The following is a 13,126-nucleotide window of genomic DNA, read 5'->3' as shown; positions in this document are numbered from 1 at the left end:
GTTCAACAGAGCACAGTCTCAGCAGTGTGTACGTATAAGGAGGGTGAGATGACCACAGGAACCTAGAGTGCACCAGTCAAGTAGCAGTGCAGAAGGTCCTGTGGGTCATTTGAGAAGTGTAGCTGAGGAAGGGCACTTAAGTGTGGATAGCATAGTGGCCAGGGAGTGAATTGTGGCAGGAGAGTAATGAGACAGTAGGTCACCAACAAGAGACTGACAATGTCCTTTGTGTGTACATGCACAGTTCCATATCTTTTTACGGTGTGTTTCCATATGGCTGGAGCTGGGAGGATTCTATGGAGAGCTTGGCTGCAACAAATGGCTTTGGAATTTTTGAAGTATACTAAGAAAGATGGTTGTGTCGTGCAGCATACATCAAAAGTTTTTGTTTTGTTTTTTTAAGAGCTGGGTGTTACTGTGTAGCCCTAGGTGGTCTAGAACCCATGGTCATTGTACTTCAGTCTCCTGAATGCTTGAGCTATAGGCAAGTGCCACCATGCCTGGATAGAGTGTTTTTTCTGTAGATACAGAGGCAGAAAGCTAACATGTGGCAAAGAAGATACTTGTTCTCACCCTGTCTTGTTTGTGAATGCTCAGATCTTAAGAAACAAGTGTTCAAAGTCAGTGGATGGTGCTGAGGCTGATGTCGATGCAGTTGTAGATGATGATGATGTTTTCCCGCCATATGTATTGAGGCCTGATGACGGGGGTCCACGAGTCACGATCAACACTGCCATTGGACACGTCAACAGGTGAGAGAGTCGATCATTTGTCAGTGTTGGAGGTCGAAGTCTAAACCTGTGGGTATCATGTGGTCTGTCTCCATGGGTGAATAAATGGTAACTTTACAACAGTACATTGGCAGACTGTACCCAGTGGCACGTGCCACCACCAAGAAGAATAAAGGTACAATGACCACAGCTTGAAGACACAGTTTCACATCAGGACGTATTAGCCAAAAATGTATAAGCTTGGTTTAATTTTGAGAAAAATCTCATGGAAAGTTAAGTTGAGAGGCAGGCTCCAAAGGATAGACCCAGAGTTTTCAAGTTGCAAAACAAGGTCACTGAGATCAAGGAAAGATCAAAGATAGGGAGATGTGACAGCCTGGTGTGACCTCTGATCCTAGGCTGCATGCTTTGACTACAAAGAATATTTTTGTGAAACTTGAATGGTTTTTCTTAGTGAAGGGCAGATGAGAATTCCCTAGTACTCTGACAGCATTTTAAAGTCTAAAATAGTTTTCAAGTAAAAATGTAAATTAAATCTTACATTTGCCCCTTTGTTTTGCCCTCAAATGAGATTTACCCTGGTATATAAAATAGGCCTGTAACTGTTTTTCTTAATTCTTAGCAATGTTAACAGCTCGGGAAAAAGTAAATTATACTGAAGTCCAGATTAATTCATGATAATTATACTTGATGGCTAATGGAAAATTCAGCACTGCATAGTGCAACAATTTCAAGTGGAATGCGTTCTTTGCCTGTGTTTTAATTGTGGCTGTTTTCTGTGGGGTCCTGTCTCCTGTTAGTGGAGAGTGAATGATAATGGGGTTGGGAAATGAACTTGTGGGCATGAACTGTGCCCTTAGCAGGCACTGGGGTATCCTGCTGCCAGGCTTCTTTGTAAGCAAAGCCAGGCATCTGCTTACTTATGGATGTCATGTGTACACATTCATAGCTGCATTATGTTTCATCCTTTGCTTCTGCTGCCTGCCCCTGTTTTTACTGTGGCTGTAGGTTCATTCTAGATTTCCTTTTTTCTTTGCACTTCCCTCTTGCTGTGGTGAGAAGTCTGATCCACTGTGCTCAGGTGTGCAGTGTGTGCTCAGCCCGACTGTCTGCTGGCCTTTCTTGTCTTCAGAACACTCTAGCTGCACAGGTCTTCCCCTGTGAGTTTGCTGGCCCTCCTAACACCTGTCTTCCTTGGACCAGCTTTCTCTGGGCCTTCTTCCTGCTCTGCTACCATTTTGTGCTACCACTCATGGGGTTTCTGGTTCTGGTGCCCTCTTGGTTCAACCCTAGGCTATCCTGATACCTTCCTCTCACATGCCATGGCTGCTGGCAAGTGTAAGATGGTTAAGAAACCAACACTGGTAATGCACTCTCATTGCTAATTCAGAGTACTATTGTATTTGTGCAGTATCATAACTCTAGGTGTAGGGTGACCTTTGAAAAGCAAGCTTCAGTTTGAACTAAAGTAAGATTGAATAATATAGTTTCCTAGTTACACACATCCATTTCCAGTGCCCAGTTCTGTCCTGTTCAAGGGCAAGGAGCAACAAAGAACATTCCTATGCAAATGGTAGCCTAACAGGAGATGTTTTGAATGTTGAGACAGTTTTCTATCAGTTTCTCATTTGTAGATTCAACTTCAGAATTCTTTTCTTCACAGATACTGTGCTCGATTACCAAGTGATCCGTTTACGCATCTAGCTCCCAAATGTAGAACCCGAGAGTTGCCTGATGGTACATTTTATTCAACTCTTTATCTTCCGATTAACTCACCTCTTCGAGCCTCCATTGTTGTAAGTTAAGAAAAAGACATGAAATGACTTGCATTGAAGTATCCCATTAGGACTGGTCTAGCTTCTCTTTTTTTTTTTTTTTTTTTTTTTTTGGTTTTTCGAGACAGGGTTTCTCTGTGTAGCTTTGCACCTTTCCTGGAGCTCACTTGGTAGCCCAGGCTGGCCTCGAACTCACAGAGGTCCTCCTGGCTCTGCCTCCCGAGTGCTGGGATTAAAGGCGTGCGCCACCACCGCCCGGCTGGTCTAGCTTCTCTAAGACATCCAAGTTATAAATTTGGTTTTAACATCTATACTCTGAAAAATGATTTGTAAGTCACATAGTCAGCTCTCTGTTCAGGTTTTTATAGACTACACTCTGCAAACTCTTGGAACTTGACCAGATGACCCCTGGAAGTTCTCTTTGGGCTCTTAACTAATTTGAACCTTTTTGAGAAATCGGTTAGCTGTGGCTTTGTATGTAGTGACACAGAATTCATTAAATGTAGTTCAGCTGCCCTGGCTGAAATTTGCCTTTTGGAAACTACTTCCCTTTCCTTGGTTCTAGTACTAATTTGCAGATGTTCCAAAATGAGTAATTTCAAGTCCACAGAAAAACTGTTCCATATTAATATATATCATAGTTAGATTCTAATATGTATTTACCTTTTTGTTGCATATTTGTTGACTAATGAAAATAATACTTTACAATTTTATTAAAATGAACATTTACTTGAAATTGTAACATCCTAGTACTAAATTCATTTTTTAGTGGTTCTGGTTTTAAAAGATGGGTATTTCGGTATTGGGATGTAGCTTGGTGGTAGAGCCCTTGGCTCATATGTGTGAGACCCTAGATTCCACCCCCAGCACCACCAAAATTTGGAGAGAAAACAAACAACTAGAACTTTTGAAAACTTCTTGGTATTTTCAAACTAAAGTACTTGGTTCTGGCAAGTTGGGCAGAGGTTCCAGGCTGTTCATTGGGTTGGTAAACTATGTCTAGAAGTGTTCTGTTGTTGCTTTCAGGGTCCACCAATGGGCTGTGTACGGTTGGCTGAAAGAGTGGTAGCTCTCATTTGCTGTGAAAAACTGCACAAAATTGGTAGGTAACATGTTTGAAAGCATATGTAACTGGAAAAAAATGACAGAATTATACAACAGAAGCACACACAGACCTCTGCAGGTTTCTGGAGCTCATCGGCCTAGGCTTTGCTACACTTTGGTGGGTTTAATAAGCGTTTTCCGTAATTCAGACCCTACAGTGCTGGGCAGGGCTCTTGACTTTACAGCTTCACTATAAACAGCTGCCAAGGTTTGCTTCTGTTTTTGACCCTTTTATAATACATAAGAATGTTTTAACTTTTGGATCCTGAGCCATCCACATAGTTTATTAGACTCTAAGGTTAGTCTATATTGGTGAAGAAAATCATCCTTTCAAAAGCAAAAGGCTTATGTTTAAAAGGGGTGTGTGGGGGCTGGCCTGCTGATACTTTATTGTTGGATCTTAGAATTTGCAGGCTTGCCCATGCTGAACGTACAAGTGTCAGGATAGATCCTCTATAGTGTGTGTCACCTGCTGTCATATTGTTTTTAAGATTTATTTTATGTGTGTGCATGCTTTGCCTGCATTCGTGTATTTGTGCCATGTATGTGCCTGGTATCTGTAGAGGACAGAAGAAGGCATCAGATCCCCTGGAACTGTAATTACAGATGGTTGTGATCCACCTTGTGGATGCTGGGAACCTAACCCGGGTCCTCTGCTCGGCACTGTTGAGCCATCATCTACATTGTTAAAGGCAAAGGCCTTCAGTTGCCGTCACTCTTTCACGTGCTTCCTCAGTAGAGTGCTGTCTTGGGTTACTTACTTACTAGGCAAAGTTTAGGTTGCTGACATAAACTCTTTTAAATGTCTTAGGTGAACTGGATGAACATTTGATGCCAGTGGGGAAAGAGACTGTTAAATATGAAGAAGAGCTTGACTTACATGATGAAGAGGAGACCAGTGTTCCAGGAAGACCAGGATCCACAAAGCGAAGGCAGTGCTACCCTAAAGCAGTTAGTATTGGTTAGAACTGAATCAAAATCAGCCTTTCTGACTTTATTTTCTGCTACGTGAAATCCTAAATTGCTCTGCTCGGATGTTTTCCCAGATCCTTGTAACTCGGCCCAACTCTGGGTCTCCGTTCATTCCTCTGATGCATAGTCTCTCCAGAGCCTCCTTTACTAGACTTCAACTGTTGCTGGCCTTGTTGTTTGCTTTTGTCTTGCCCTTCGAAAGGATACTTGAGTCATTTGTTAAGTTCTACTTAGAAGGAGGAGCTTACTTCATTTAAGAAGACATTCTTTGACTGACTGACTTTAGTGGTATGGTTCTAGCCTTAGTGGCCTTTGCTGCGTAGACCGTAACTTCTGTGGGGAAGTAGGCAGATGGAAAGGCTGCTCTGCAGGTGATGGGAGGTGCATCAGAAGGTGGAGGAGGCTGTACTGTGAGTCTGCTTGACCTGTGATGCCCCAGCAGAGCTCAGCTATCAGCATCTCATGCTTGACAGGAGTGTTGATCCTTAAATTATTAATAATTTTAGCTTATAAGGTTCCCAGACAAAAGCAAACCTTCATTGTGTTTTATCTTTACCTAAACATGTGGCTCTTATTCTGTTTTTTTGCAGATTTTACTTTAAATATCTGTACCCCAACTAAGTATTTTCAAGATTTAAAAGCGATACTTTTTTCAAATCCTGAATGTTACTCATTTTTGTGTAAAGCTTTTGTCCCTTCATATTCAATTTGTTGTAATAAATGCCACTGGTGATGTCTCCTGAGACACATGGTGTCTGCCTCACCTCCTCCTTGACCAACCCATTTTGTCTTCTTTGATAATCAGAACTCTGTCTTACCAATGCGTAACAAGTGTTACTGTGAACTACCAGTGCAGTGTGCTGGCAAATTTCAGAGTCTGTTAAAATTGAAAGCTCAGAAAATCTGAGGTAATTTGATTGTGATTCACTCTCATAATGAGAACTGTTAAAAAATTATGCTAGAGCCATAGAGCTGACTCAGCAGGCCTGATTGCCTTGAGTTCATCCCCAGGACCTACTTATTAGAAGAGAACTGGCTCTGACAGGCTGTTCTCCGATTGTCACAAGCGTGTGTGGTACATGTGTACACACACACACACACACACACACACGTTCTCTCAAATAAAGGTAACACATTTTGAAAAGCAACACTGACTTGTGAAAGATGGTCCCATTGTAGTAGCTGAGACAAAAATAGATTTCTTCTCTTTCCAAGCCTTCCTCCCTCTTCCTTTTCCCCTCCCCTTTCTTTTCCCCCCTTCCCTTCTCTTGCACATAAACCTCAACTCAGTCTATGTTAAATGATTCCATTTGTACTGAAAATATAATTCTTTTTTTTCCCATTGGTGCTAAGACAAAGTGATTTGTATGGTGGAAAAAAAATGTTCTTTTAATAAAATAGTTTTAGAACTCATACAGTATATCTGAATGTTATCTTTGGGTGATGGGGTTACACATAGTATTAAAAATTGGTCTACCTTTATTTTCTGATAAATAAATAAATTTACACTTGTGGTAAGTAAATCATTTGAAAATCCATGCAGTAAAAGTGTTTTTCAGTCAAAAGAAATAGATCAAATGGTCTAATTTTTTTAAAAGACCATTTTGTGTAGTTTTGATATTCCATAAAAGTGTAATGAGCAATGTATTACAACATAGGTAAACTTAGGCCATTGTAAAGCCCAAATCTGAAGAGCGTTGACTTCCCAGAAATCTTATCCTTTTGAGCTTTTTTTTTTTTTAAATCCTACAGCCAGAAGTACATTTCTTGCCAGCATCTAGAACAAAGGCTGTTTGTACTTGAGCTTGATGCTTAATTCTTCTTTCCAACTCTAGATCCCAGAGTGCTTGAGGGAGAGTTACCCCAGACCCGATCAGCCTTGTTACCTGTATGTGATAGGGATGGTCTTAACTACCCCCCTCCCTGATGAGCTCAACTTCAGGCGACGGAAGCTCTACCCGCCTGAGGACACCACAAGATGCTTTGGGATCCTGACAGCCAAACCTATACCTCAGGTAGTCCCTTCACCATGTCTGTTGAAAGTGCCACTTGGAACCCAGAGATTGAGTAAACGAGTGCAGTACAATATCTCTTGACTGAAGGGTACTTCACTTTTCTTTTTGCTAAGATTCCTCACTTTCCTGTGTATACACGCTCTGGAGAGGTCACCATATCCATTGAGCTGAAGAAGTCTGGTTTCACATTGTCTCAGCAAATGCTTGAGCTGATTACAAGACTCCACCAGTATATATTCTCACATATTCTTCGGCTTGAAAAACCCGCCCTAGAGTTTAAGCCTACAGGCGCTGAGTCAGCATACTGTGTTCTACCTCTTAATGTTGGTAAGAAGGAGCCTGCTTTTCCTTGTTGGTTTATTGTCGCTGGACTGTAACTAGCTTATTGTGTATCCTATGAATTCTCTACTTGGACAGCTGGAGACTCACGTTAGTGTACCTTACATAAGAATCTTATTTGTGTTCTATTTACCATGCTAAAGTGTCTTTTTCTTCCTTAAGTTAATGACTCTAGCACTCTGGACATTGACTTTACGTTCATGGAGGATATTGAGAAGTCTGAAGCTCGTATAGGCATTCCCAGCACTAAGTATTCAAAAGAAACTCCGTTTGTTTTTAAGTTAGAAGATTACCAAGATGCAGTTATCATTCCAAGGTAGGTGTTCAATGGAAAGGAAAATAGTGGTACTTGCTGCAGAAGGTGTGCTTGCTCTTGTGGCTGTGGGCGTGGGCGGTGACACCAGCGCAGAGTGCTAGCCAAGATACAGGCATCTCTCTAGTTTACTTCATTCAGACAGAAACTCAAAAAAACTGCAGGTGAAAGGATTTACTTTGTGAAAAGTATTATTTCTTCTGTAAATAATACTGATAGCTTTTAAAAAAAAGTCTTTATCCCTTTAATTCCAAAGTCTTCTGAGAGAAGTTCATTGGGAAGTGTTTGTGCCTTAAGCTTTCCAAGAGGATTATTGTTAGTAAGCCTATCGAGGATGGCAAGAGCACCCGTTCTTACTCGACAAAAATGTAGGGAATGGCAGTCTCGAGGCAGTAGATGAAATGCAGAGACTTGACAAAGAAGTAGAGTGCTGGTTGATTGACTCGGACTTAGTCATGCATCTTCATGCCCTCTGCCTTCACCTTACCCCCATCTGAAAGTCACAGCTTAAAGAGGTCACTAGACTATCACTATCATAGGTGATGTAATACAGCTTGTGTATCAGGTGCCTTGTGGTTTGTTTGTTTATTTGTTTGTTTGTTTTGAGACAGGATTTCTCTGTGTAGCTTTGGTGCCTGTCTTGGATCTCGATCTGTAGACCAGGCTGGCCTCAAACTCACAGAGATCTGCCTGGCTCTGCCTCCCGAGTGCTGGGATTCAAGGTATGTGCTACCACTGCCCAGTGATGCCTTGTGTTTAACAGTAGTTTACAAAGGATTTACTCTATAGAATGTTGCTAAGCTTTCTCTTTTGATTATATTGATGAAAGAGATACTTTAAGGAGCTATTTGGTTTTTCATATTGTCAAAAGAAAGACATTTAGAAGAAGAACAAGCAGGGAAAATGGAGAGCTTGTTTTTTTTACTTAGTAGAAATAAAGTTTTTATTCTCAGAACTCTTGAAATATATTTTTGGTATTTAAATTTTCATTAATGTTATTTACATTTAGCCATTTGAATTTTTTTTTTCCTCCAAGACAGGATTTCCTCTGTGTAGCTTTAGAGCCTGTCCTGGAACTCACTCTGTAGACCAAGCTGGCCTTGAACTCACAGAGATCCGCCTGACTCTGCCTCCCGAGTGCTGGGATTAAAGGGGTGCACCACCACTGCCCAGCTTGTCATTTGAATTCTTAATGATATGTTTCCATATTAAACCAATTGTGCTTTGAGGACAGTTGATTTACACAAAAATACAACTTGATTAATTTTCTTTATTTTTAGATACCGCAATTTTGATCAGCCTCATCGATTTTATGTAGCTGATGTGTACACTGATCTTACCCCACTCAGTAAATTTCCTTCCCCTGAGTATGAAACTTTTGCAGAATATTATAAAACAAAGTATAACCTTGACCTGACCAATCTCAACCAGCCACTGCTGGATGTCGACCACACATCTTCCAGGTAAGAAGTGCAGAAATGACATTTAGGTTGCAGGGATGGGGTCTGGTGTTGCTTTCTGAGGGTCAGGGTGCCTCTGCCTACCCATGACTTTGAAATGAAGAGATCTTTGCACAGATACTTGCCTGGGTAGGAGAGGACTGCTGAATAAGCTCCTTAGGCAGCTCATAGGCCTACCAGAGCTGGAGTCCAGCCACTGGAGGGTATACTGTTGTTTACTTGTTGGATAAAATTGCTCTGAACTTTTCATAGACTTAACCTTTTGACACCTCGGCATTTGAATCAGAAGGGGAAAGCACTTCCTCTAAGCAGTGCTGAAAAGAGGAAAGCCAAATGGGAAAGTCTGCAGAACAAACAGGTAATGAGTTGCTACTAACATGACCTAATGTTTTTAAATTGGTTCTTTTATTTTTTGTGATTATAATATAATTATATCATTTATCACTTCTTTCCTCCCTCCAAACACTCCTGCATGCCCCTCCTTAGTCTTTCAAATTCATGCCCTCTTTTTTTTATTAGTTGTTAAATACATATATGTATATACATAAATATAGTCTGCTCAAACATGACCTAATTTTTTTAAAAGTCTCAATAATATATTCCCAAGATAACAGTGACTTGTGAATTTCTGAAAGGTCACCAAGGGTATTGAATTTATTCTGAACATCCTTGTTGGTAAGAATTGAGTTTTGCTATTAACCTTGGTCCATTGATGCATCACAGAGTTACCCTCATAAATCCAATTTAGGTCTAAAGGATTATTATTTAAGGTTAAATAGTAATAGCATTTATGGTTTTCATCATTATCCCTTAGTGAAATTGGTTTTTTGATTATTATTTGTGTGTGCTTTATATTTATCAGTCTGTTTTTCTTTACTCTTAAGATACTGGTTCCGGAACTCTGTGCTATACATCCAATCCCAGCATCACTGTGGAGAAAAGCAGTTTGTCTCCCCAGCATACTTTATCGCCTTCACTGCCTTTTGACTGCAGAGGAGCTAAGAGCTCAGACAGCCAGCGATGCTGGAGTAGGAGTCAGATCACTTCCTGCAGATTTTAGGTATGCCTGTGTTGCTGTCCAGAAATTTAACGTGCAACAAAATAGAGTTAAGTTAAAACTGTGTTTTTCTTATAGTTACTAAAGGATGGAAAAGAAAGTGTGGACACTTAAAACATGAAAATTAACTATATTGTTTGTCTCTTAAGTAGCAGACTAGGTCACTGAGCCTTTTGTTTTTGTCACGTTAGAGAGAGGCAATCTCCTGAAACAGAGCAATCATTTCTTCTTTAGTGGTGATGTTGAAGTGAGGGTGAAAGCGGTGTAAGTCAAAAATGAGTTGTGTATTAGAGAGCAGCAGCCTCCATTTATTCTTTATCGTTTTTCCCTGTTAGTGAAGTTCTGTATACCAGAACTTAATTACTGAAATTAATTTTGGTCATATAGATGGTTCTTTGAGGGATTGAAAGAACTTAGACATGAAGCCACATTATAATAGTTGAATACTTGGTTCAGTATGAAACACCAGTTTAAACAACATAGTCTTTATTAACTCATTCTGTTCTGTGGCCTATCCTGAGTAGGATGTATTGACCACATTTCCAAGTGCAGAAGTTGAGGCTCAGACAGAGTTTGTAAGTTGCTTGAAGCTGCTCACTTGGTTAAGCAGAAAGTCTGTGGCTCAGGTCCTACAGGAACCTCCATCTTAGAGCCTCCAATCCCCCCTGCTGTGGGTGCATAAGTAGAGGTCAAAGAGCAAACTGGTGTGCATTATGGTTGTGTATGTGCGGAATCCCTAGTTATGTTCATTTAAGCTTGGAAATGTGTTTTTCTTCTTAAGTAGGAGAACTTTTAGAGTTACTTGCTTTGTTTGTTTTTAGCCCAAAATGCTGGTGTTTGAACTTACCCTTCTGAAGAATCGATAAAAATTTATAAAACTATCTTTGCAGATACCCTAACTTAGACTTCGGGTGGAAAAAATCTATTGATAGCAAGTCTTTCATCTCAACTTGTAACTCCTCGTTGGCTGAAAATGATAATTACTGTAAGCACAGCACAATTATAGTCCCTGAAAATGCTGCACATCAAGGTGCTACTAGAACCTCCTTAGAAAACTATGACCAAATGTCTGTGAACTGCAGAAGGCTAGCCGCCGAGTCACCTGGGAAGCTCCAAATGGAAGTTTCAACAGATCTGACAGCAATTAATGGTCTTTCTTACAACAAAAATCTTGCCAATGGCAGTTATGATTTAGTTAACAGAGACTTTTGCCAAGGAAATCAGCTGAATTACTTCAAGCAGGAAATACCTGTACAACCAACTACCTCATATCCCATTCAGAATTTATACAATTATGAGAACCAGCCCAAGCCCAGCAATGAATGTACTCTACTGAGTAATAAATACCTTGATGGAAACGCTAACACATCTACCTCAGATGGAAGCCCCGCGGTGTCCACGATGCCTGCCATGATGAATGCTGTTAAAGCACTCAAGGACAGGATGGATTCTGAGCAGAGCCCTTCTGTTGGGTACTCCTCAAGGACTCTTGGCCCCAATCCTGGACTGATTCTTCAGGCCTTGACACTGTCAAATGCTAGCGATGGGTTTAACCTGGAGCGGCTTGAGATGCTTGGCGACTCCTTTTTAAAGCATGCTATCACCACATATCTCTTTTGCACTTACCCTGATGCTCACGAGGGCCGCCTTTCATATATGAGAAGCAAAAAGGTAGGCATGATTCTTATTCTGAGCTGTTGCTTCTTCAGTTGTGCCTGAAAATGGGCCAAGTTACCCATGGAGATTTGACTACAAGTCAGTGCAGCTGCTGCTTCTTCTAGTATATTAGAGCCAGCCAGGCCCACGGGGCATTGCCCAGTAGGTGCCATAATGGCTGTGTACCAGCGGTCCAGTCATGCTGTGGGGTTGGCTGATAACCTTCTCAACTAATAGAAGTTCAGTTTAAATAAACCTCTGTGCAAATGGATGGAACTCTTAGATCCCGAGGGAGTAGAAATTGGCAGAGTTACTGTTCAGGGGCCTGTGCTTCAGCATCCACTGAAGTCTTTGGTTAGGGGAGTGCTTGGTAAACAGGTATGTGCACGGTGTAAGAGGCAGTCATTCCGGGAGTTGAACTTCTTCCAAATTTCAGGGAGGCAGGCAAGGGAAGAACATCAGGCTTTATCCACTGTAGACAGTGATGCTCCCACAGTTCTGAGCAGTTGTTCCATAGTCCCGAGGAAGAAGGAGTTCTTTTTCTTTTCTTACATGTACATCTGTGCATGGTTATGTGTGTGCATAAGTCTCATGGGTCTTCTATCAGTGAGCATCTTATTTTTTGAGGCAGGGTCTTTCACAGATCTTGGAGCTCACTGATTCAGCTAAGCTAGCCAGCAAGCTCTTGGGGTCTGCCCATCTGATCTGCCCCATCCCCAGCATTGGGTGGAGATAGCACCACTGTGCCTGGCTTGTATGCTGGTGCCAAGGATCTAAACTCAGGTGTTCGTGCTGGCAGAGCAAGCACTTACCCACTGAGATTTATTTTCAGCTTTAGTTCATGAGCTTAGTGTGGAAGAACAGTAATTAAGGTAAAATATTTAAATGGTCATAAAATATAAAGCAGAACTCTGACAATTTACAAAGCTACCAATGACCTAACATCAAGTAGGATGGAATGTCACTTGTGAGTCACAGAAGGTGCTCATGGGAAACCATATAGTACAAAACAAAGCTGCATTTGCAGAGTGTGGTAGCACTTGGTAGGGAAAGAAAGGCAGTGACAGTGGGGCCTGGGAAACTAGCTGAGGGAGGATGTGAGAAGAGGCCCAAAGGAGCTTGTGCATGGTGGTCGTGCTGTGGATACTTGAGAGGAAGTGTGAGCAAGGAGATGGTAAGTTGAAGAGACTAATGTGGCACAGGATGTAGTATGGGCTGAAGAGCACAGCCAAGCCAAAGCAGAGCAAAACTGGCTGAAAGGAAGGGACTGAAGTGAGCGGTAATTCAGAAACAATCATTTTAGTTCAACCAACTGCGGATTCTCCCAGACTCTACTCTAGCTCCTTTATATAGAATGTATATGTAAGGGTAGAGAGAGATGCTAATTCCCTAATGAATCTAAGTTTTTCTAGAGCCTAGAGAGGTGCATGTTTTTATTTGATAGGCAAGGACGGTGAGGCAGGCGAGGGTAACTTGCCTGAAAACACATTGCAGTAGAGAGCAGAGCCGGCATCGAGCTGACACTATAGCTATGGGCCTCCTTGCCTGTCATGCACGGTCTTGGTAGTTTGCTTCGAGCACCAGACATGTGAACATCTTACAAACAGCACTTCTCTCCTCTGCAGTCCTCTTGCAGTTTGATGTGCTACCATTTTGCAGATGAGGAAACTGATGCCCAGATAGTGGAATTAGCTTGTGTGAGGT

At 41.4% G+C, this 13,126-nt stretch overlaps 1 protein-coding gene across 8 annotated transcripts in view; it reads left to right on the top strand.

The window, feature by feature from the left end:
* Dicer1 (dicer 1, ribonuclease III) overlaps positions 1 to 13,126 on the top strand; it is a 68,628-nt gene that overhangs the window by 40,947 nt on the left and 14,555 nt on the right. For all 8 annotated transcript variants that reach the window (XR_013044476.1, XM_006997027.3, XM_076551311.1 and 5 more), the window contains 11 exons: positions 598 to 752; positions 2,395 to 2,527; positions 3,533 to 3,608; positions 4,422 to 4,561; positions 6,418 to 6,597; positions 6,711 to 6,924; positions 7,099 to 7,252; positions 8,530 to 8,712; positions 8,962 to 9,067; positions 9,594 to 9,769; positions 10,657 to 11,437. Coding sequence is in view for 7 of the 8 variants with exons in the window: in XM_006997027.3 (XP_006997089.1) it covers positions 598 to 752; positions 2,395 to 2,527; positions 3,533 to 3,608; positions 4,422 to 4,561; positions 6,418 to 6,597; positions 6,711 to 6,924; positions 7,099 to 7,252; positions 8,530 to 8,712; positions 8,962 to 9,067; positions 9,594 to 9,769; positions 10,657 to 11,437 (2,298 nt within the window). In the remaining variant the exon portion in view is untranslated. The remainder of the gene's footprint in view (positions 1 to 597; positions 753 to 2,394; positions 2,528 to 3,532; positions 3,609 to 4,421; positions 4,562 to 6,417; positions 6,598 to 6,710; positions 6,925 to 7,098; positions 7,253 to 8,529; positions 8,713 to 8,961; positions 9,068 to 9,593; positions 9,770 to 10,656; positions 11,438 to 13,126) is intronic.

This window comes from Peromyscus maniculatus, chromosome 14 (assembly GCF_049852395.1).
Source record: "Peromyscus maniculatus bairdii isolate BWxNUB_F1_BW_parent chromosome 14, HU_Pman_BW_mat_3.1, whole genome shotgun sequence".
Lineage (NCBI taxonomy): Eukaryota > Metazoa > Chordata > Mammalia > Rodentia > Cricetidae > Peromyscus > Peromyscus maniculatus.
Note: the sequence above shows the minus strand (reverse complement) of the source record. Positions and strands in the feature narration are given on the sequence as shown.